The sequence below is a fragment of the Staurois parvus genome, unplaced genomic scaffold (assembly GCF_062004578.1).
Source record: "Staurois parvus isolate SC_StPar_1 unplaced genomic scaffold, SC_StPar_1.0 ptg000039l, whole genome shotgun sequence".
Lineage (NCBI taxonomy): Eukaryota > Metazoa > Chordata > Amphibia > Anura > Ranidae > Staurois > Staurois parvus.
Window position 1 is genome coordinate 590,478 of NW_028317835.1, and position 22,096 is coordinate 612,573.

Consider the following 22,096-nt stretch of genomic DNA (forward strand, 5'->3'; position numbering starts at 1 on the left):
GTCTCTTTGTCTACCAGTCCGGATTTAATATGGGTTCCATCAGCAAGAAAAATGTTTAACCCGTGTTCTTTTGGCAGTAATGGGATATGTTGTTGGGCAGCAAAGTTTAAATCTATGAAGCGGCTGCAGGCCACCGAGTCAATAATTGCCATCACTTACACAGTTCTTCCGGGATGCTGGAAGGAAATGGGAACAGCCAGGTGAGTTGAACTATTTGAACATGATGGAGGAGCAGCTGAAGAAACAAAGATGCACTTACGCAATTTAGCTGAGCAGGAATGCACATAATGGCCTGGTTCTCCACAGTATAAACAGAGGTTGTGGACCCGACATCTTTGGTATTCCTCGGTAGTTAGTGAAGGATGTATTAGCCCGAGTTGCAAAGGTTCCGGGGTATCCGTATCCTCAGAATCCCGGGTTCTAGCAGGGGGATTGTGCTGAGCTGGAAACTTGGGTAGCACCCAGGTAGGCCTCAGAGCTTAGTTGGATCTTTCCAACCTGCGTTCACATAGCCGACGGTCAATCTGGATGGCTAACGCAATCAGATCTTCCAAGGAACCAGGTATGCCTACCTGAGCTAGCTCGTCCTTGAGGGGCTCGGCCAGGCCCAGGTGGAACTGATGTCATAGGGCTGCATCGTTCCAGTTTGTGTCACCACTCCATCGTCTAAAGTCTGAGACATAGTCCTCTGCTGCTTGGCGACCCTGTTGAAGCGCATGTAATGCTGTTTCAGCTGTAGTTGTCCGCTGTGGATCGTCGTATAGCTGGGCCATGACATTGAAGAATGTAGTCATGGTGTTTAGGTGTGGATGGTGACTCTTGAGCAGGCAGTGGGCCCAACCCTGAGGTTCTCCCTGCAGCAAGGAGATGATGAACCCCACCTTAAGAGTCTCTGTGGAGAAAGTTTGTGCTTGCAGGTCAAAATACAGCTGACATGCGTTTCTGAATGCCCTGAATTTACTTTGATCCCCATTAAATCGTTCTGGAGTAGGCACACAAGGTTAAGGTGAAGGTAACTGGACCACCGTACTAGTACGGGTTTCTGAGGAATCACTGGCCGAGGGAGAAGTAGCCGGATCTGTTGGTACAGAAGCGGGTGTAGCCAAGGTTTGGATACGTTCTTCCAAATGTGCATATCCATCCTGTAAGATCTTAACAGCCTGGGTGAGTGCGGTCAAATGATGACATATCTCATCCAGGGGAGAAGGTCTTCTTCCAGGCTCAGACATGGCCGTATGGTACTGTCACGACTCTAGCGGTAGCTCTATAGGTCCACAGTTTGGGGTTCCCTAGGGCACGGGGTCTAAGTCCCAGTCTGCTTGTTCACCAGAGCCCCTGATGGTGGGGATGGACTTGGAGCAGGCTGAGACCAGGTTGTGGCCCCAAGGTATGCCCAGCTGCGGTGGAGGAGACTTCTAGTGTCACGTAATTTAGTAGTGAGCCTGATGTGAAAAGGCAGAGCAGATCAGAGCAGGATGCAGATGGATCCATGTGGCAGGTAGCGGAGTCAGGCGGGCCGGGTTTGGTGTCCGAAAAGGCAGAGCAGACCAGAGCAGCAGGCAGAAGCATAGTCGGGTCACAGGCCAGGTTCAGCCACAAGAGGTCAGAATGACCAGGAGCAGGCAGAAGAATATCCAGAGACAAGCCAGGGGTCAGGGCAGGAGAAGGTCAATGGTAGTCAGGAGCAGGCTAGGTTCGGCAACAGGAAACAACTCCGAGTCAGGAATCACAGGCAAAGGAATAAGACCATACGGCAATTTGGATCCTGCAGTAGCCCGTTTAAATAGCCCGCCCGGCACCGATAGGCACGCCTGGGTCCTAGTGCCTGCCCAGCGCCGTCATTGGTGACAGGTGCGCCTGGGTCCTAGTGCCCGCCCTCCTGTATGCCTTGTCAGGATCCTGCGCATGCGCAGATTCGTGCGCCGCTGCGATCTTCCCTGACACTGTTGTTGAGTCCTGCAATCACATTATGAGCTCCTTGTAAAACTATTATCTCTTTCCAATAACATCTATGAACAAGAGAAGATATGGACCCCACAATTCCTCTATATACTCCACAATTCTCCCATGTGGACACCTCGTAAGTGGTTCTCCAGTATAGACTCCCAGTTTGGGGAACTCATTTAGAAGAAGCCGTCAGCTAGAATCAAACTCACTACTCTACAGTATGGTGAAGACCAAGGAGGCCTAGCAATACCAAATGCTAGACTTTATTTTATAGCTGCCCAACTTCAGCATCTTACCAGGTGGGACTTAGTAGACACATTAGATCCCATCCATCGATTGCTACTTCCATCAGATACAGATTTCACATCACTCTCACACTTGTTAATGGGCTTCAGATGGCACCAGTGGGAAAGGCATGATCTCTCATCTATTTATTCCAGTCTTTTGACTCTTACCGAAGACTTCTAGAAAGAAATGGAAAACAGTCAGAGGAAATAAGAGAAAGTGGTGGGAGATGATTTTGACCTCCATACCTCTCATCTCTCTGTCCTCTTCACAGAAACTCAGTCATTTCTTTTGCATTGAGCTTTCAGGACCCCAGCTCAATTGTTCAGCTAGGACAGGAGGGATTTCCCCTTTGACCCCACTTGTAGCTGTGATGTCGGGATTTGATACGTGTTTTGGAGATATTCAAAAAGTGGAACGATATGACCAGTATTATAATGTTGGTATTCAATATTCCTCGGGTGTGCCTCTTGGTGTCAATAGAGGAGGAATTATTTACACCTCCTCCTATTACAAGTCATATAGCAATAGTGAGGCTGCTGTTTATTGACCATAAAAAATATCCCGATCTTGGCTATCATCTCAAACTCCCAGCAGACACCAGTGAATTGAGCAGGTGAACTCCACATTAACATGTGAAAAACAAACTTACCAACATTGTAATTCCCCCAGGAGATGTATGTCTGGCAGAACTGGCTGGATACTCCTTGCTCACTCCTGGTTAGTCCTTCATAGGCTTTTAAAATCTTATCTCTTTTAGCCCCATAGAAGGAGAACGGCCAGTTGTATCCTACTGAATGGTGACTACATTGGACACCCATCCTTGGGGTATGATCCTGTAGACACAGGCCTCATTGATCGGTGTCAGCTATCTATGTATGTACTGGGGGAGTTACTTGCCGTGTACAGCTGAATTGTTCTAGGTTGTTTCTTCTTTTCTCTGTTCATTTGTTTATAAAAGGTAAAAGTGACACCATAGACAAAGCAAGTTATTGTTCTGTATGATCTGTAACAGTGCCACAACTGCCTATACGTGAGAATGTATGACTCCATTGTCTGGGCTGAACGTTGGGAATACTGTGCGCACTTATAAACTTTCTTGATAAAATCTATTTGATTAAAAAAAATACTGTAGATAATGCTGTACATATTCTTTCTATTCATAAGATATATTTAGTAATGAACATTAAAAATAGAAAGCAACTTTATGTAGCCCTTTATATAGAATTCTATCTTTTTTCTTTCTCTACAGGTAGATTGATGAACCAGGTTTTTGGGACTTTTTTGTCTTCATGAATACAGCTGAGTCACATGGAAAATAAAACACATGGGTGTCTTAATTGACTGAAAGTCTTTACTGCAGTTCACTGGAGGATTCACACAGGATACAAGTCATATCTGTGTTCTAAAAGTCATGGTTTGGATCCTCTTCCACATTGATCCAGCAGGAAAAAAGTAATTTCAGTGTTCTGGAAGTGACAATGGCTTTACAATAAAGTCCAACCCAAATATACATAAGAGGAGTCATTTCAAACTTCTTGTTTGTAGATTTTACAATGGATAGAAAATATATCACACACCAGAAGGCTTGCAAGGGAGATAAACGATATCCTTGTTCTGAATGTGACAAAACTTTTACAAGCAAGAGATACTTTATAATACACCAAAGAGTTCACACTGGAGAGAAGCCATATCAGTGTTATGAATGTGATAAAGCTTTTACTCAGAAGTCAGATCTTATTAAACACAAGAGGATTCACACTGGAGAGAAGCCATATCAGTGTTATGAATGTGATAAAGCTTTTACAGTGAAGTCACATCTTAATAGACACCAGAGGATTCACACTGGAGAGAAGCCATATCAGTGTTCTGGATGTGATAAAGCTTTTACACAGAAGTCAAGTCTTAACACACACCAGAGGCTTCACGCTGGACAAAGGTCATATCAGTGTTCTGAATGTGATAAAGCTTTTACTCAGAAGTCACATCTTATCACACACCAGAGGAGTCACACTGGAGAGAAGTCATATCAGTGTTTTAAATGTGACAAAGCTTTTACTCAGAAGTCAAGTCTTCTCACACACCAGAGGATTCACACTGGAGAGAAGTCATATCAGTGTTCTGAATGTGATAAAGCTTTTACTCAGAAGCCACATCTTATCACACACCAGAGGATTCACACTGGAGAAAAGTCGTATCAGTGTTCTGAATGTGATAAAGGTTTTATTCAGAAGTCAGATCTTATCAGACACCAGAAGAGTCACACTAGAGAGAAGTCATATCAGTGTTCTGAATGTGATAAAGCTTTTACAGGGAAGTCACATCTTATCACACACCAGAGGAGTCACACTGGAGAGAAGTCATATCAGTGTTCTGAATGTGATAAAGCTTTTACACATAAATCACATCTTATCAGACACCAGAGGATTCACACTGGAGAGAAGTCATATCAGTGTTCTGAATGTGATAAAGCTTTTATACAGAAATCACATCTTATCAGACACCAGAGGATTCACACTGGAGAGAAGCCATATCAATGTTCTGAATGTGATAAAGCTTTTACACGGAAGTCATATCTTATCGCACACCAGAGGATTCACACTGGAGAGAAGCCATTTTAATGCTCTCAATGTGACAAAACTTTTTCAGTTAATGCCGGTCTAATCTATCACCGGAGGATTCACAAATTTCATCATAGATTATATTCTGGAAAAAAGGAATATTAAATAAGTTTCAGGTGTCACAAGTTAGTTTCACATCCCCAATGTCAGTCCACAAACTAGAGAAGAAGGGAGAAGATAAAATGTTACTTTAAGAGAAACAAACTAAAATCTGAGCAAACAGGAATGTAATGATCGGATGAACTGAGTTTAGTGCTTATGTCCATCAATACACAACTAGAAGGGATTTGAATATTTTATCGCTTGACAATTTGTTTTAAGATAAGCATCAATAACTGAACAGCTTCCCTCATGATTATCATCTTTATTATGGAGCTTTGAATGAACATGTAATGCATTTTCATGATTCACCAACTGAGTTGTGTTTCCAAGCATTTTCTTCATTTCTGGATCCTGAGGTAATACATGACCAACACTGCCTCAGTACCAGAGACTAGGATGGGGTCTATTGTCATCTTACCAAGTCTCTGAAGCCTCAGTGGGAGAGTCCATTCCAGGTTCTTCTGACTATTGATACATCATCAGCCAGGCTTGAGGTCTCCAGCTAAGCCCACCTTGTCCACACCTCCCATTACCTGTTCCATCTCCTCTCCCATTATCAATGCCTTCTTTCCACATTTCATCTCTCATTGATATTATTATTATTGTTATTATACAGGATTTATATGGCGCCAACAGTTTGCTCAGCACTTTACAATATAACGGGAGACAATACAGTAACCATACAGTTTAATACAAGAGGGATAGGAGGGCCCTGCTCCTCAGAGCTTACAATCTAGGAGGGAGGGGCTAGTGGTACAAAAGGTAGTAACTGTGGGGGATGGACTGGTTGGAAGAGTAAAAGATTCCATTATTAGCTGAGGGCAGGATAGGCTTCCCTGAAGATATAGGTTTTCAGAAATCACCTAAAAGTGAGCAGAGTAGGCAATAGTCTGATAAATTGGGGTAGAGAGTTCCAGAGGATGGGGGAAGCTCTGGAGACGAGCATGGGAGGAGGAGACAAGGGAGCTAGAGAGCAGGAGGTCGTGTGAGGAGCAGAGAGTACGGTTTGGGTGATATTTGGAGACAAGATCGGTGATATAATTTGGGGCAGAGTTATAAATGGCTTTATATGTTATTGTTAATGTTTTGAATTTTCTCTGTTGGGCAATGGGAAGCCAGTGAAGGGATTGGCAGAGAGGGGTGGAGGACACTGAGTGGAGGCCAGTGAAGGGATTGGCAGAGAGGGGTGGAGGACACTGAGTGGAGGCCAGTGGAGGGATTGGCAGAGAGGGTGGAGGCCAGTGGAGGGATTGGCAAAGAGAGGTGGAGGACACTGAATGGAGGCCAGTGGAGGGATTGGCAGAGGGGGATGGAGGACACTGAATGGAGGCCAGTGGAGGGATTGGTGGAGGACACTGAATGGAGGCCAGTGGAGGGATTGGCAGAGAGGGGTGGAGGACACTGAGTGGAGGGATTGGCAGATAGGGATGGCTGATACAGAATGGTTTGTAAGGTGGATGATATCAGCAGCATTCATGCTAGGCTGAAGAGGGGATAGCCTGCAATGAGGTCGGCCAATGAGGAGGGAGTTAAAATAGTCGAGGCGTGATATAACAAGGGAGTGAATAAGTTGCTTAGTGGTTTCCGAAGTTAAGAACGGCCATATCTTGGAGCTGTTGCGGAGGTGAAGTCTACAAGATTTGGACAGTGATTGGATTTGGGGCTGAAATGACAGATGGGAGTCTAGGATTACACCTAGCGCCCTGGTATGAGGGGAGGGACTGATGGTTGTGTTATTGATCTTGATGGAGAAGTCAGGGAAGGGGGCACAGGCTGGGGGGAATACTAAGAGCTCAGTTTTGGAAAGATTGAGTTTGAGGAAGTGGAGTGACATCCATGCCGATATGTCACTTAGTAGGGTAGTAATGCGAAAGGAGACTGAAGGGGTGAGGTGAGGAGGAGACTGAAGGGGTGAGGTGAGGGGTAGAAAGATAGATTTGTGTGTCATCAGGATAGAGATGGTACTTAAAGCCATGGGAGTTTATCAAGTAACCAAGGGAGGAGGTGTAGATGGAGAAGAGTAGGGGTCCAAGGACAGAACCTGGAGGGATCCCTACAGAAAGAGGGAGTGAAGAGGAGGAGGCAGAGTTAAAGGTAACGCTGAATGAGCTCTGTGATAGGTAGGAGGAGAACCAGGAGAGCGCAGAGTCTTGGAGGCCAAGAGAGTGGAGTTTTTTGAGGAGGAGGGGATGGTCAACCGTATCAAAAGCTGCAGAGAGGTCATGTAGTAAGAGTAAGGAGCAGTGGCCATTGGTTGGGATGAGTACGGAGTAGTGGCCATTGGTTGGGATGAGTACGGAGTAGTGACGATTGGTTGGGATGAGTACGGAGTAGTGGCCATTGGTTTTAGCAGTTAGTAGATCATTCATTAGTGAGTTTTAGTAGGGTAGTTTCAGTGGAGTGTAGTGAGGGAATGCCAGACTGTAAAGGGTCAAGAAGGTTGTTGTCAGTGAGATGGGAGCTCAGGCGATTGTAGACTAAGACTTCTAGGAGTTTAGAGGTAAATGGCAGCAGGGAGATGGGTCTTAAGTTGTTCAGGTTGGTGGGGTCCAGGGAGGCCTTGTTAAGTATGGAAGTGATGTGCGCATGCTTTAGAGGGGAGGGGAAGGCACCAGTAAAGAGGGAAAGATTGAAGATGTGAGTGAGGGAGCATAGGATGGAAGAAGAGGATGACCGTAGTAGTTGTGAGGGGACAGGATCCAGGGGGCAGGTAGTGAGACGGGCTTCTGAGAGAACCTTAGTGACCTCTTCAGTAGTAGCAAGGTCAAAAGAGGAAAGTGTTGAGGGAGGTTTAGTATAAGGTATGCTAAGTGGGATGGATGTCTGTGCAGTGGAGATGCCCCTACGAATTGTATAAATCTTGTTTTTGAAATGATTTTCAATCTCGTGAGCAGTGAGTGAGGTACTGGGTGGAGGTGGAGAAAGTTGAGAGTTAGAAGTAGAGAAGAGACGACGAGGACTGAATGACAAGCTATTGATGAGAGCGACAAAGTAGGCTTGTCTGGCAGCATGGAGGGAGGAATTGTATGTGAAGAAAGCAGATTTATATCGGGTGAATGCTTGGTGAGATTTGGTTTTACGCCACATTCGCTCCAGCACACGACTATGTCGTTTAAGATCTCTGGTGTTGTCAGTCTGCCAAGGTTGTAATGGTCGGGGCCTGATGCTTCATGTTGTTAGAGGAGCAAGTGAGTCTAATGTGGATGAAAGTGAACTGTTGTAGACAGCAGTGGCCAGGTCAGGGCAGGACAGGGGAGAGATTCTGTCATAGAGTTGGTCAGTTGCAGAGTGGAAAGGAGAAGGGTTCAAGTTGTGAAGGTTTCTGCAGGTGATTGCTGATTGGAGGGATAAGTGTTTGAAGATGAGGAGACTGAAGGTGATGAGATTGTGATCAGAGAGAGGAAAGGGGGTGTTTGTGAGGTTGTAGGATATCATCTCATGGGTGACAACCTTTCAGGCAGGTCTGCGGCTGTGACACCAGCTAGAAAGAAGTCTCTGTTCAGTGAGAAAACAACATCCCAAGCTGATGCAGGTCTTCCAATACTGAGTTACTGCTGATTTAGGGGATGTATTCAGCAGTAAAACGTAAGCCCAGCTGGCCACTTGTGTTCCATGTGGTTCTGCCAAATGGGATTCCATCAGGTGAAGATCAGAAATCCTTGTTCCATGTTTTCTCTTTCCAGCTATTACTCCTCTCCATAGACTAATCACACAATGCAACTGCCAGAGATCTGAACTTACAAAGTGCTGAGTGTGCGGTCATATTCCTACCACTTCTTCCGGGGGACTGACATTCCTCTGATTGGGGTTCACAATTATCACTCTGAGTGCACACATCTCTTTTTGGTGGAAAGTTTGTAAAGAAAACTTCTTCTCCCTGGAAATATTACAACGTTGGCACCAAAGTGTAACTATGGGCAACATCAATAATGACATTAATAATGAAATCTGTCATTAGCAGAGCAGGTTTTGTTTTTCCGAGTCTCTTATTGTTTTATTTTTTTGTTGTCCCTCCCAGTAGATATTTTTCTCTACTTCCTGTAGAAGGCCAAGTCTTTTGGGAAAAATGGCAGTTGGAGGGGTTGGGGCAAATCCTATAACATTGCTGGGGGTGCTCACAACTGTCAGTTGTCATTCATATGGGGGGTTGGACCTTATAGAGAACCTGTTGCTGTAACTGCTGTAGAAGTGTTAGCTGAAGTTGGGCTTTACTTGTTGTGTGTCTTACTTATAATCTATCTAAGACTTCCCTGTACAGGGTGACAACGCTACTGTGTAATGTTCCTGCAGAATGATCAGGGTTGTCACCCTGTTACAGAAGGTGGGAAAATAACAGATGTACAGACAGGACCAACAGCTGATACAACTATGTTGCAGAGGGAACTCTGGGAATGCTAATGACAGATTGCATTACACATTCAGTTAGCAGACTTCCTGCTGTTGGTCTGATGTTTGAATTGTGTTCTGATATTTACTGTCCTGCTGTAAAAGGTGTAAATGATCGCCCGCATGTTTCCTGTAGTAGCAGGGAATACAAACTCATATCAGGAATAGTAGGATGATAAAATGTAAGTTAATAGATAGGGCCGCGCCCTTACAATAAGGTATATCTATATAAATTATATATTAGATTGTTATTAATAAACACTGGCTGGATTTTATCATGAATAATTCACATATGAAAAAATAAGAGAAATCCTTATAAAGTACAGCAAAAAGATTCTCTGGATATATGTGTGAATTTTTGTTTTTAAATAAGAAATGAATAATAAATATGAATAATAGAAAAATATATAAAACATAAATAAAAATAAAAAATATAAATGAAATATAATCACAAAATTTTGAAAATGAAAAGATGAAAAAGAATGTAAAAATGAAATGGTGTCCAAAGTCTATGAATAATAGCGGAGTATTCTATTCGTGTCCACAATAGTAATTGCTGTATATAAGGAACTGTAGAAATAAATCCTTGCTTGAATATTGACCCTTTTATGGGCTCACCTTCTTGTTAGCCTATTGCTGGGCTGACACAGCTTTTAAGAGGTTTGTATTGATGAGATCCTTTGGACCTCCCCTGGGTTTTCCTGGATTGGTCACTTCTAATGTGCTTGTATGGACATGATGATCTCTGCTTCCTTCTGATGCTGGATGTGGCTCCATCTCCCTATTTTTCTCCTCGTTAGTATAGTGGAAGAAAGAAGAGATATTTGGTGCCTTATCGTTTTAATAAAAAGATTTATTTAATGCCCTCTATATGCCCTCACATGTCAATCATTTCAATGCGCTTTGTAATAGATAAAACCGCTAAATGCGGATGTGACAGGCTTCCTCCGTGTGTCTACACACACTGTCTATACCCGCCGTTACTGAAGTTGGGTTGCTGTGGTGACGTCAAAGCCCCTCCCCAACACGTTGCGCCACAGGGTCACGTGGCTCCTTCCGGGGGATGTGATAGGACAATCACCTTGCCTGGACTTCTTTTATAATAGTTTGGCGCCATTTTCTTGAAGTATGTATGGTCGCAGCCATCTTTTTGGGGCCAAACCTTTGTAGCTATCATTACGGACAGCTGTATTGATCAAATTGAGACAATGTTGCTAATTGTGATGTTGTTTGTGTGAAAACATGTAACTGTTATATCCACTGTTTAACAACCCTGTATACGTCGGCTATATAGACTGTGCATGTAATTGGCAACAGGGAAGTCGGTCACATTTACTTTTAACAATAAGGTTTAATACAAAATTTATTACAAAATGCATATACAAAAAATAGAAAAAATAAAAAATACGTACATATATATATATTCAATTAAAAACAGTATAAAGTGCTTTATATTGACTTCCAACTACTAGTTTTTTAGTTTTTAGGAATAGTAGGATGGCTACCTACCCAAGGGGGTCACCTTTTTGGATTTGGGGGAAACATTTCAGATGGTTTCTTTCCATTAATGAGACCGACAAGGGGAGTCTCACTTCACTAACAATAGGAAAGCCAATCACAGGCCAGTAACATTTCATGGTGTCTCAATGTATTGCAGAATGTTTAATCCCCATTGGTCCAATGGATTCCTAGTTCTTCCAGATACATTGCTTCTTGTGTGGAAGGAGCACCCTAAAATGTCTTCCCTTCAATTCCACCCATAGCTGTACTTTAGGTGATGTTGCCCCTCCCCCATATCTGTAAGGGAAAGCCTCAATTTCTCCCAATACTCCCCTGGTCTTCCAGTGAGAAGAAACATTTTCTCTGGAGTGGAGATGTTTTATGCAGTGAGCCCTTCATAGACGGGATGGGGAATCTAAGTAATCTAAGATAAGTAAGATGAACCGGTGTACTGGAGTCATGGATCAGATAACCAATGACACCATTGATGGTATAGCAGAGCTGACAGCAGAAGTGGCTCCATCACCTAAGGTGGTGTCACAGAACTGTATGGCGGCTGACTATCTCTCGGAAGATCAAGGCGGAATCTACAATCTGGTGTCAGAGAGTGTTGTACATTTATATTAGATCATGAGGATCTCAGAAGGGGATATCTACACAAGGTAAAGGAGTTCCAACAGTCACCTGGGTGGGGGGAAGTGGGATCCATTTTCTTGGATGGGTTTAGTTGGAACTTGGTTGAGTAATATGGTGGCTTTGCTTCTTAGGCCATTAGTTGCTACTATAGATTTGATGATAATTGTATACATTGTTGCTGTTGTGTCTTTCGCTGCCAGTTGATTTTGCTTGTTTATGCACATGATTACATTCACATTGTTAGAACAGAAGATTATTTAAAGCCCCCTAAATATTGTGTTTTATTTTCTGAAAGCAGAGACCCTGGAGAATAAAATGGTGGTGGTTAAAAATTTTTTGTCACGCAATATTAACGCAGCTGTCTATGAAATGCATATTTTCAGTAAAAAAACATTAACAATAATTCCAGTTCAGAAAAACACAATATGTGACCCAATTTGAAGAAAAATGAAAGATGAGGTTGGCATCAAGTATATAGATACCAAACATGTCAAGCTTTAAAATGTCATGTGCTTGTGAAATGGTGACAAACTTCAGTAACAAATATTGTCCATAGGGGACGTTTTAAAAGCCTTTACAGGTCATCAGTTTATATAGTGAACCATGAATGATGGCCCTAGAGTTATTCCTCTCCCTCTGGTGTGTGCAGAGATATGTACAATGTGTAGTGTGATTGATGGTTACATAAGTGGGCGGGGCTGGTATTAATGAGGGGTGTGTCATATGTTAATCATTTCTTATAATAGATGATATAAATGGTATAAATAGATCCTTGAAATGTAAACAATCTATCTCTTTCCTTCTGTTGTTAAAGTGTCACATGTATATGATGAATAAAGTTGGATGATATTTTCACCACACAATACCGTGGTCTGGGTTCTTCTACAACATCCCCCCAAAAATGTCCTCTTCCAGTTCTAGGAGTCTGGTGGAATTGGACACAAGCTGATGGTATCTCTTAGGCCCCTTGTACATGGGGAGTCCGGCCCCTGTGGGTGCAATGCTGGCATTATAATACACCTGGTAGGCACAGGTACAGCGTCCAGCCCCGCTGCCTGCAGCCTGTCAAAGTCTACACTACAGCTGGACGGGGCTCAATGCTGCACCACGTTTACCTCGTGTTTAGGGCGCTCTGTGTTCAGGGAGAAATGGCCGCCATCCTGATCAGACAAAGCATAGAGCAGATGTAGGCCGGTGCAGTCTGCTTCTTCCCCTGTAGGTGGCGCCCGACCAGAGTGACATCCCAGCCTGGAGAGGAAGTCGGGGGACACTTGGCTTCTCTGTGGTTTCCCGGTTCCTGGAGACGGCGTGGAATGAAGGGGTCCATGGAGTCCTGGGGACATTTTTTATTTTTGTTTACACCTTTTAAAAATCATTTTATTCCTGAAGATCACTAAACCCCAAATCTGATGTATTCTTTGATAGCAGACACCCTATATAATACAATGTTGGGAGTTGTCATTTTCTATGTTACATGATATTAGCACAACAGTTTATGAAAGGCAACATTTCAGGAACAATATAGTAACGTTTATTTCTGAGCACATAAATGCAATTCATGACCTATTTTCTGGTGAAATATAAAAGATGAGGTTGTGCCGAGAAAATGGGATTCCCAACATGTCAAGCCGTAACACTGTGTGCACTTGGAATGCTTTAATAGCCCCTCCAGGTCATCAGTATAGAGTTACACAGGAGCACTGGTGCTCCAATCATTGCTCTCCCTCCGGCGTGTGCGCTGATATGTAACATGTGTGGGGATCACTGTGTTCCTATGTAGGCACCCCAATGTACATGTCACATCCTGGTCTGTGTATAGGAGGTCCGCTGAGCTCCCTCTGTCCTTCCCAGTGACACCCACCATGACAGCACCAGGCTCTGCTGTCCCACATGGTGTCAGGGGGAGGGGCACATCTTAATGGTGGGAATGATAGGCGACTTCACAGCCACTTGTATCACTTCCACATGACAGCCGACATTCGGATTTACTAAAGTCCTCACACTCCCGGCTGTATAGCGGTGGGCAGTGTGGGGGGGAAATAACACGTCTGCAGCATTGTTAAAAATCCAAATCCCCAGCAAGTGGCTGCAGGTTCATATTTTACCACCCCCCCATCCTGGCACCCTAAGATGGTTGCCTAAGCCCCCTTAAGGTGGTCATTGGATTGTGGGACCTGTATGTGGCAAGGCTGCCAGAAAGTCTGTCACTTGGGGTGTCCTCATACTGGGGAGAAGTAGCAGAATGTGTTTTGGGGTGTAATTCCACATCTCCCCATGGCGTGTGCCAGAAATAGCTCATTAAATGACAACTTGGTGTAAATAGATTTTGTTTTTCATTTTCCAATAACTTATGGCAATAACTGTAAATGTTCCATGGACACAACATGCCTCTCAGCACATACCTTGGGATGTATCCTTCCCATAAAGGGGACATTCGGGGGTGTTTGTAAGGTCCGGGCATTTTACTGCCTCAAGAAATGTGATCGGCAGTCAGAAAGTAACAGCGACGTAAAAGCTGCATAAATTCCATTCTATATCCCATAGTTTGTAGACGCCATAACTTCACACAGACCAATCAATATCCACGGATTCAGCTATGCTTCTACCAAAGACACGGAGCAGAATACACGTTGTACTACATGTATGAAGAAATCTGATTTTATGGGATATGTTTTATAACAAAGTAGAAGATATCATTTGTTTTTAAAATTAAAAAATACCCCCCTCCCCCCCAGTGGTGATCAAATACCACCAAAAAAAGCTCTATTTATATCAGTAAAATTTGTGTACAGTGTAGCATGATTACACAATTGTCAGTTAAAGTAGTGCAGTGCTGAACAGAAAAAAAAAATTCCCTGGTTATGAAGGGGGTAAAACATTCCGGAGCTGAAGTAGGTAATAAATCTTGCTGTCATCGTACAGTTTGGTTTCATTTTCTTACATTTCTCAGGCTGAAGTTCTTCTGATCTCCACAAGGTCATATATACAGAGACAGGAAGTGATGTCAGGTACAGACAGGAAGTGATGTCAGGCACAGACGGGAAGTGATGTCATGCACAGACAGGAAATGAGGTAAGGCTCAGATGGGAAGCGATGTCAGGCACAGACAGGAAGTGATGTCAGGAAGTGAGGTCAGGCACAGACAGGAAGTGATGTCGGGCACAGACAGGAAGGATGTTGCACACAGACAGGAAGTGATGTTAGGCAGACCAGAAGGGAGGTCAGGCACAGGCAGGAAGTGATGTCGGGCACAGACAGGAAGTGATGTGGGGCAGACAGGAAGTGAGGTCAGGCACAGACAGGAAGTGATGTCAGGTACAGGAAGTGATGTCAGGCACAGACAGGAAGTGATGTCAGGCACAGACAGGAAGTGAGGTCAGTCACAGACAGGAAGGATGTCAGGCATAGACAGGAAGTGAGGTCAGGTACAGGAAGTGATGTCAGGCACAGACAAGAAGGATGTAAGGCACTGACAGGAAGTGAGTTCGAGCACAGACAGAAAGGATGTCAGTCACAGACAGGAAGTAATGTCAGGCATAGACAGGAAATTAGATAAAGCTCAGATGGGAAGCGATGTCAGGCACAGACAGGAAGTGATGTCAGGAAGTGAGGTCAGGCACAGACAGGAAGTGATGTCGGGCACAGACAGGAAGGATGTTGCACACAGACAGGAAGTGATGTCAGGCAGACCAGAAGGGAGGTCAGGCACAGGCAGGAAGTGATGTCAGGCACAGACAGGAAGTGATGTGGGGCAGACAGGAAGTGAGGTCAGGCACAGACAGGAAGTGATGTCAGGTACAGGAAGTGATGTCAGGCACAGACAGGAAGTGATGTCAGGCACAGACAGAACGTGAGGTCAGACACAGATAGGAAGTCAGGTCAGGCACAGACAGGAAGTGAGGTCAGTCACAGACAGGAAGGATGTCAGGCATAGACAGGAAGTGAGGTCAGGTACAGGAAGTGATGTCAGGCACAAACAAGAAGGATGTAAGGCACTGACAGGAAGTGAGTTCGAGCACAGACAGAAAGGATGTCAGTCACAGACAGGAAGTAATGTCAGGCATAGACAGGAAATGAGATAAGGCTCAGATGGGAAGCGATGTCGGGCACAGACAGGAATTGATGTCAGGAAGTGAGGTCAGGCACAGGCAGGAAGTGTTGTCGGGCACTGACAGGAAGTGAAGTCGAGCACAGACAGGAAGGATGTTGCGCACAGACAGGAAGTGATGTCAGGCAGAGACAGGAAGTGATGTCAGGCAGAGACTGGAAGTGATGTCAGGCACAGATGGGAAGTGATATCAGGCACAGGCGGAAAGTGAGCTCAGGCACAGGCAGGAAGTGATGTCAGGCACAGACAGGAAGTGAGTTCAGGTACAGGAAGTGATGTCAGGCACAGAGAAGAAGGATGTAAGGCACAGACAGGAAGGATGTCAGTCACAGACAGTAAGTAATGTCACGCATAGACAGGAAGTGATGTCAGGTGCAGATGAGAAGTGATGTGGTGACAGACAGGAAGTGATGTCAAGCACAGACAGGAAGTGATGTCAGGTACAGGAAGTTATGTCAGGTACAGACAGGAAGTGAGGTCAGGCACAGACAAGGGATGTGAGGCACAAAGAGGAAGTGATGTCAGGCACACCAGGAAGGGATGTTAGGCGCAGATGGGAAGTGATGTCAGGTACAGGAAGTGATGTCAGGCACAGACAGGAAGTGAGGTCTGGCACAGGCAAGAAGGGATGTGAGGCACAGACAGGAAGGGATGTCAGGCGCAGATGGGAAGTGATGTCATAATCCTTCCCATGGACCCCTCCCCTTTATATTTCCCCTCTTCCCATACAAACTGCTTTGGCAATGCTACAATGTCCTTTGTTCCTGCCAATAAAGCTCATTGAATTGAGAGGGAAAGAGAAAGAAGGAAAGATGGTGTCACTAATCATGGTGGGACGCCTCATTTGCGGAGTTCCCGGTTTTGTCCTCTAACCCCCCCGGTCACATCCAGCTTACAGTGAAGTTGTACGATTTCCAAGTCGGGGGAAATGCCGATTTCAGGAGTGACACCGATGTCTATGCCAATCCCACTAATAGTAGTGCAGGGACGACTTTAGAAATTGCTGCGACTCCCACCAAGTCACACCCCCCGATATGACCCGTCATTGTGGGCAATAGGGGGCGACTTGTGATCTGCAAGAAGCATAGCATGGAAATGGCATGCCGAGTGACACCCCATGTGACCGGGGACTAAACTCTGAAAGAAGTGGAGTTCTCTCTCAGCCCACCTCTCTCTGTATTTGTTTTTTCCATAGAGAACCCTGAGAGTCCTGGATGGGAATGATTGGTTTCCACAGAGAGACAATCAGCAGAAAGAAATGTCCTGTGTTGGTGGTGTCACTGGAAGGAAAGAAATGTCCCGTGTTGGTGGTGTCACTGGAAGGATATAAATGTCCTGTTTGGTGGTGTCACTGCAAGGAAAGAAATGTCCTGTGTTGGTGGTGTCACTGGAAGGAAAGAAATGTCCTGTGTTGGTGGTGTCACTGGAAGGAAAGACATGTCCTGTGGTGAGTAGTACCACCTGCTGGACGCCCCCCATTTCGGTGCAGGGGATGGTAATGGCATGATGACAGAATGGGAGGGGCCTGTGTTCAGGCTTCATAGAGACTCTGGGGAGTGGGAGGGGACCATACACGGTACAATCTGATTGGACAATCTAATGTCCCAAAAATTGTGAAAAAAATGTTATAGAACTGTAACTCAAACGTCATACATTTTCCAGCGTGCTCACATCTTCTCTGAAAAAACATGCTTTGATCCACATTCACCAAATGCTGAGAATTGATTGTTCCAATCAGGTTTGTGGAGTTGTGATTTCTATACAAGACGGCTTTCTATTCCGTGTTATAATGTGAGAGGATCGGGAGCGTCGCTGGAGGAGGAAACGTTTTGTAACAGCATCACGCTATTGGGGGATTTTTTAGTTTGCATTTTTCATCCATCAATCGATCCATCAATCCATCCATCCATCTGTCTGTCCATCCGTCTGTCCATTCATCCGTCTATCCATCTGTCCATCCATCCTTTCGTCCATCCATTCATCCGTCTATCAATCCATCCATCCGTCGCTCCATCGGTCCATCCATCCGTCCCTCCATCCATCCGTCTGTCCATCCATCCATCCGTCCGTCCATCCATCCGTCTGTCCATCCATCCATCCATCCGTCCGTCCATCCATCCGGCCATCCATCCGTCTGTCCGTCCAACCGTCTGTCCATCCATCTGTTCATCCATCTCTCCATGCATCCATCTGTCCGTCCATCCATCCGTCTGTCCATCCATGCATCCATCCGTCCATCCATCTGTCCATCCGTCCATCCATGAGTGAATTCGGGGTAATCAAAGGAGGAATCATTAATGAAGGCTTGAGAGTAACAAGCTGGTCATAAAGTACCCTATCCATCCATCCATCCATCCATCCATCTATCCACCCATCCATCTGTCCATCCATCCATCTATCAGTCCATCCATCCATGAGAGTGAATTTGGGGTAAACTAAGGAGGAATCATGAATAAAGGCTTGAGAATTACAAGCTGGTCATAAGGTATCCCTATCCATCCATCCATCCATGAGAGTGAATTTGGGGTAAACTAAGGAGGATCATACCCCCCAGACAAAACCACGTGACCCTGTGGCGACACGCGTAGGGGAGGAGCTTTCACGTCACCACGTACCTGACTTCAGAACGGCGAGTAAAGCCTGTGTGGGGCTGACACACAGAGGAGGATGGTTACACACAGCGGTTTGTAATTGTTACATATGATCCATCATGTGATCCATCATGGGGTCCATCTCTGGGGAGGGGCACATAATACATCTATTACAGGATGAGGCTCTATATATATCTTGTCTCTTCTTACTGCTATACGGAGGAGAGAAGTAGAAGGAAGGAGAGGAATCCTGCACTATACGGAGGAGAGAAGTAGAGGGAAGGAGAGGAATCCTGCACTATACGGAGGAGAGAAGTAGAGGGAAGGAGAGGAATCCTGCACTATACGGAGGAGAGAAGTAGAGGGAAGGAGAGGAATCCTGCACTATACGGAGGAGAGAAGTAGAGGGAAGGAGAGGAATCCTGCACTATACGGAGGAGAGAAGTAGAGGGAAGGAGAGGAATCCTGCACTATACGGAGGAGAGAAGTAGAGGGAAGGAGAGGAATCCTGCACTATACGGAGGAGAGAAGTAGAGGGAAGGAGAGGAATCCTGCACTATACGGAGGAGAGAAGTAGAGGGAAGGAGAGGAATCCTGCACTATACGGAGGAGAGAAGTAGAGGGAAGGAGAGGAATCCTGCACTATACGGAGGAGAGAAGTAGAGGGAAGGAGAGGAATCCTGCACTATACGGAGGGAAGATCCTTCTATTCACACCAGCACTATTACAGGGATGTATCCAGGAATATAGAGGGACTTCCAGAGTCCTTGTCCTTCTGAAGGATCCAACCACAGAATAGAAGTCATCGTGTAATTGGATCATATGCTTGGCTTGCCTAGGATTCGGCTAACATTCGGCTAGGATTCGGCTAACATTCGGCTAGGATTCGGCTGACATTCGGCTAGGATTCGCTGAGCACATAAGGGGGTCAAGACTGAAGCCGAGATTTAAACAGCGATGTGAACACTTCATATTTGGACATTTTTTATTCACTTTCATTTTTTTTATAATTTATTTTTATTTTTAAAAATTTTTTTTGAGTTTTATACATTTTTTTATGGTTATATATTTACTATTGCGCTATTCATTGTTTTATTTAGATTATTTCACAGCAAATTATATTTAATTAATCTGGATTGTAATTATATTTCACATTACACAGTCATATAGTTAATAGTTTATTAATCAGAGGGGCGCGGTCTTCTCTTTGTAAACATTTCTCAAACTGAGGAATCATGAGCGAAGGCTTGAGAGTAACAAACTGGTAATAAATTACCCCCATCCATCCGTCCGTCCACCCATGAGAGTGAATTCGGGGTAATCTAAGGAGGAATCATTGACGAAGGCTTGAGAGTAACAAGCTGGTCATAAAGTACCCCTATCCATCCACCCGTCCATCCATCCATCCATCCATCCGTCCATCCATCCATCCAGGAGTGAGAGCTGGGAGGAAGTTAAGAATGGATTAATCACCTTCTGACTGCCTTCTGTGAGTGGAAGGGTGTGACATAAATGTACAGATGTGAGTAGCTGAGATGTGATCTGTAGCAATATGTAATCGTACATTTAGTTTCATTCCTTGTCATTAAAGATGTATTCAGTCATATAGTCAGTCATAGGTACTCAGAGACATATGGTCACCAATTAGCATCTGAAAGAGACAGAGCTTCCTCAGGCTGGAAGTGACACCTAAGTGCCAATAAGATTTGTCACCTATATGTAATCAGACTTTGCCACCTTCCTGAGGTATAAAAGAAGAACCCCCAGACATTTTGGCTGTAGGAGACCAGGGGGGCTCCGATCTGTCTGGGGAGCTCTGACGTATATACACAGATCAAAGGGGAATGTTTCATCTCTCATAAAAGCTAAAATATTAGTTGCAGAGAGATGAAAATACTTCCTTCTGATTGGACACTCTGTGGGCTACATCTGCATGTAAAACTGTATTTGTGGGCTATGTAGATTGCCAGAGAAATGCAGAAAATGGTTATATGGTGCCGGATTGTGACAGCTGAACAGCGATTGGCACTGTTGCGATCAGACTGATGCGCTGCTGTCGGAAATTCAATCTCCAACTTTGTGATTCAAAACGTTCCTGGTCCAATCGACTTTGGGCATTTCAGCACCCAGAACGTCCTGTGGGCTGGTACGGGAACACCCTCCAGGGTTGATTGGCCAAGGACTAATGTCCCACCCACGTCCATATTCCCATAAATTGAGGACTTGAGGTGGACGTGATGATTCGTATGGAGCCGGATCTATCGACTATCGGATTGTGGACTTTCCCTGACTTGCTCCAGTCACAGGATAATTCTTGGTAAAAGTTTTATTTCTGTTTTATTTCCTTTTATTTTATAGTGAATAGTCATTTGTGTGTCTTCTTGTATTTCTTGTATTTTCTGTAACTTTTTATACTTTGTACATATTTTATGCACCGTCCATTTTCAGGATATTAAATCATAAAAGTTTTGCCTCTGTTTTGATGTAAACACTGAAATCCTGACACACAGCGGCTAAATGCCTCCTATGAATGAAGACTCAGAAAACACTCAACTGAGAGGCTGTCAGTTATCTTTTGACCACTGAAAATGAATTATTCCTGCAAACCGTTTGCAGATGTTTAAGCTCTGATGAAGAAGGGATCTCCCCTCGAAATGCGTGAGTTGAGCAAGAGTTTATCTCCCTTCTGGATGGAACTCGCACGTGTGGTCTCACCCTGCGTTGGTGTTGGATGTTATATGCCTTTTGTACTGCTACTCTTGTGAGTATAACTTATTAATAAATACATGAATTGTTTATTGAGGTAATGCGCAAGGTTTGTGCGCTCCTTTCTTTTGTTCTTTGCTTCTGAGCTGTGGCCAGACCCCACAACCCTTTCCTGGAGACCATACCTCTGGCTGTACTCTCTGTGTTGGATTAACCCTGCTCTGCCTGGACCCTTTGTCCTGCATGCTGGACCAATCCCTATTCTGCCTGAACCTTTTGCCCTTTGTGCTGGAATTAACCCTTTTTCTGCCGGAGTTCTTCCATCCCTGCTGTGTGCCAACCCTGTGCTGAGGATTTAACCCTTTGTCTGCTGGAGTTCTGCCATCCTTGCTGTGTGCCAACCCTATGCTGAGGATTTAACCCTTTGTCTGCCGGAGTCTGCCATTCCTGTTGTGTGCCAACCCTGTGCTGAGGATTTAACCCTTTGTTTGTGTCAGGAATGGACTGGCAAGCAATGGTGGGACTCACCTGCCTTTTGATCTGCAGTACCAGGACTGGCCAGCGGGTGCTCCCAGCAATCAGAGACTCAACTTTGCAGCCAGCTAACACCTGGAACTGATGATGCTGGGGTATTTAAGGGATGGCCAGACCCACAGACTCTGCCTTGGTGTTGTGTTTGTCCTGGGCCCTGTATCTGTCCTGCATCCTGTTTCTGTTCCTTTGCTGACCCTGCCTGATCTGAACTGCTGCTGACTTCTCCTGCTCTGATCCCGGCTCGCTCCTGACCATCCCTCTGCCTGACCCTCTGTACTACGCTGCTTGCTACCTGTTCTGATCCCTGGCTTGTGACCCTGACCATCCCTCTGCCTGACCCTCTGTACTACGCTGCTTGCTACCTGTTCTGATCCCTGGCTTGTGACCCTGACCATCCCTCTGCCTGACCCTCTGTACTACGCTGCTTGCTACCTGCTCTGATCCTGGCTTGTGACCCTGACCATCCCTCTGCCTGGCCCTCTGTACTACGCTGCTTGCTACCTGTTGAACCTGGCCTGTGACCCCGACCATTCTCCGCTTGCTCCCCCTGTACCTACCTGCCCAATTGATATTGACCCGGCCTGCCTGACGACGCTTGCTTGTATGTACTGTTATCTGTGGGTGGTTGGTTGGGTTTGTTTGCACCGTATTATGTTTTAGTATTGTTAGTGTTAATAAAT

The 22,096-nt window shown here is 45.0% G+C and overlaps 1 protein-coding gene across 1 annotated transcript in view; it reads left to right on the forward strand.

Annotated features, from left to right (window-relative positions):
* Window positions 1–9,171, forward strand: part of LOC149470528 (uncharacterized) — a 235,815-nt gene extending 226,644 nt beyond the window's left edge. Inside the window, 1 exon segment of the mRNA XM_089662539.1 lies at window positions 4,172–9,171. Within this exon segment, the coding sequence (XP_089518665.1) occupies window positions 4,172–4,853 (682 nt within the window). The 3' untranslated portion in view covers window positions 4,854–9,171.
* Window positions 9,172–22,096: the final 12,925 nt, after the last annotated feature.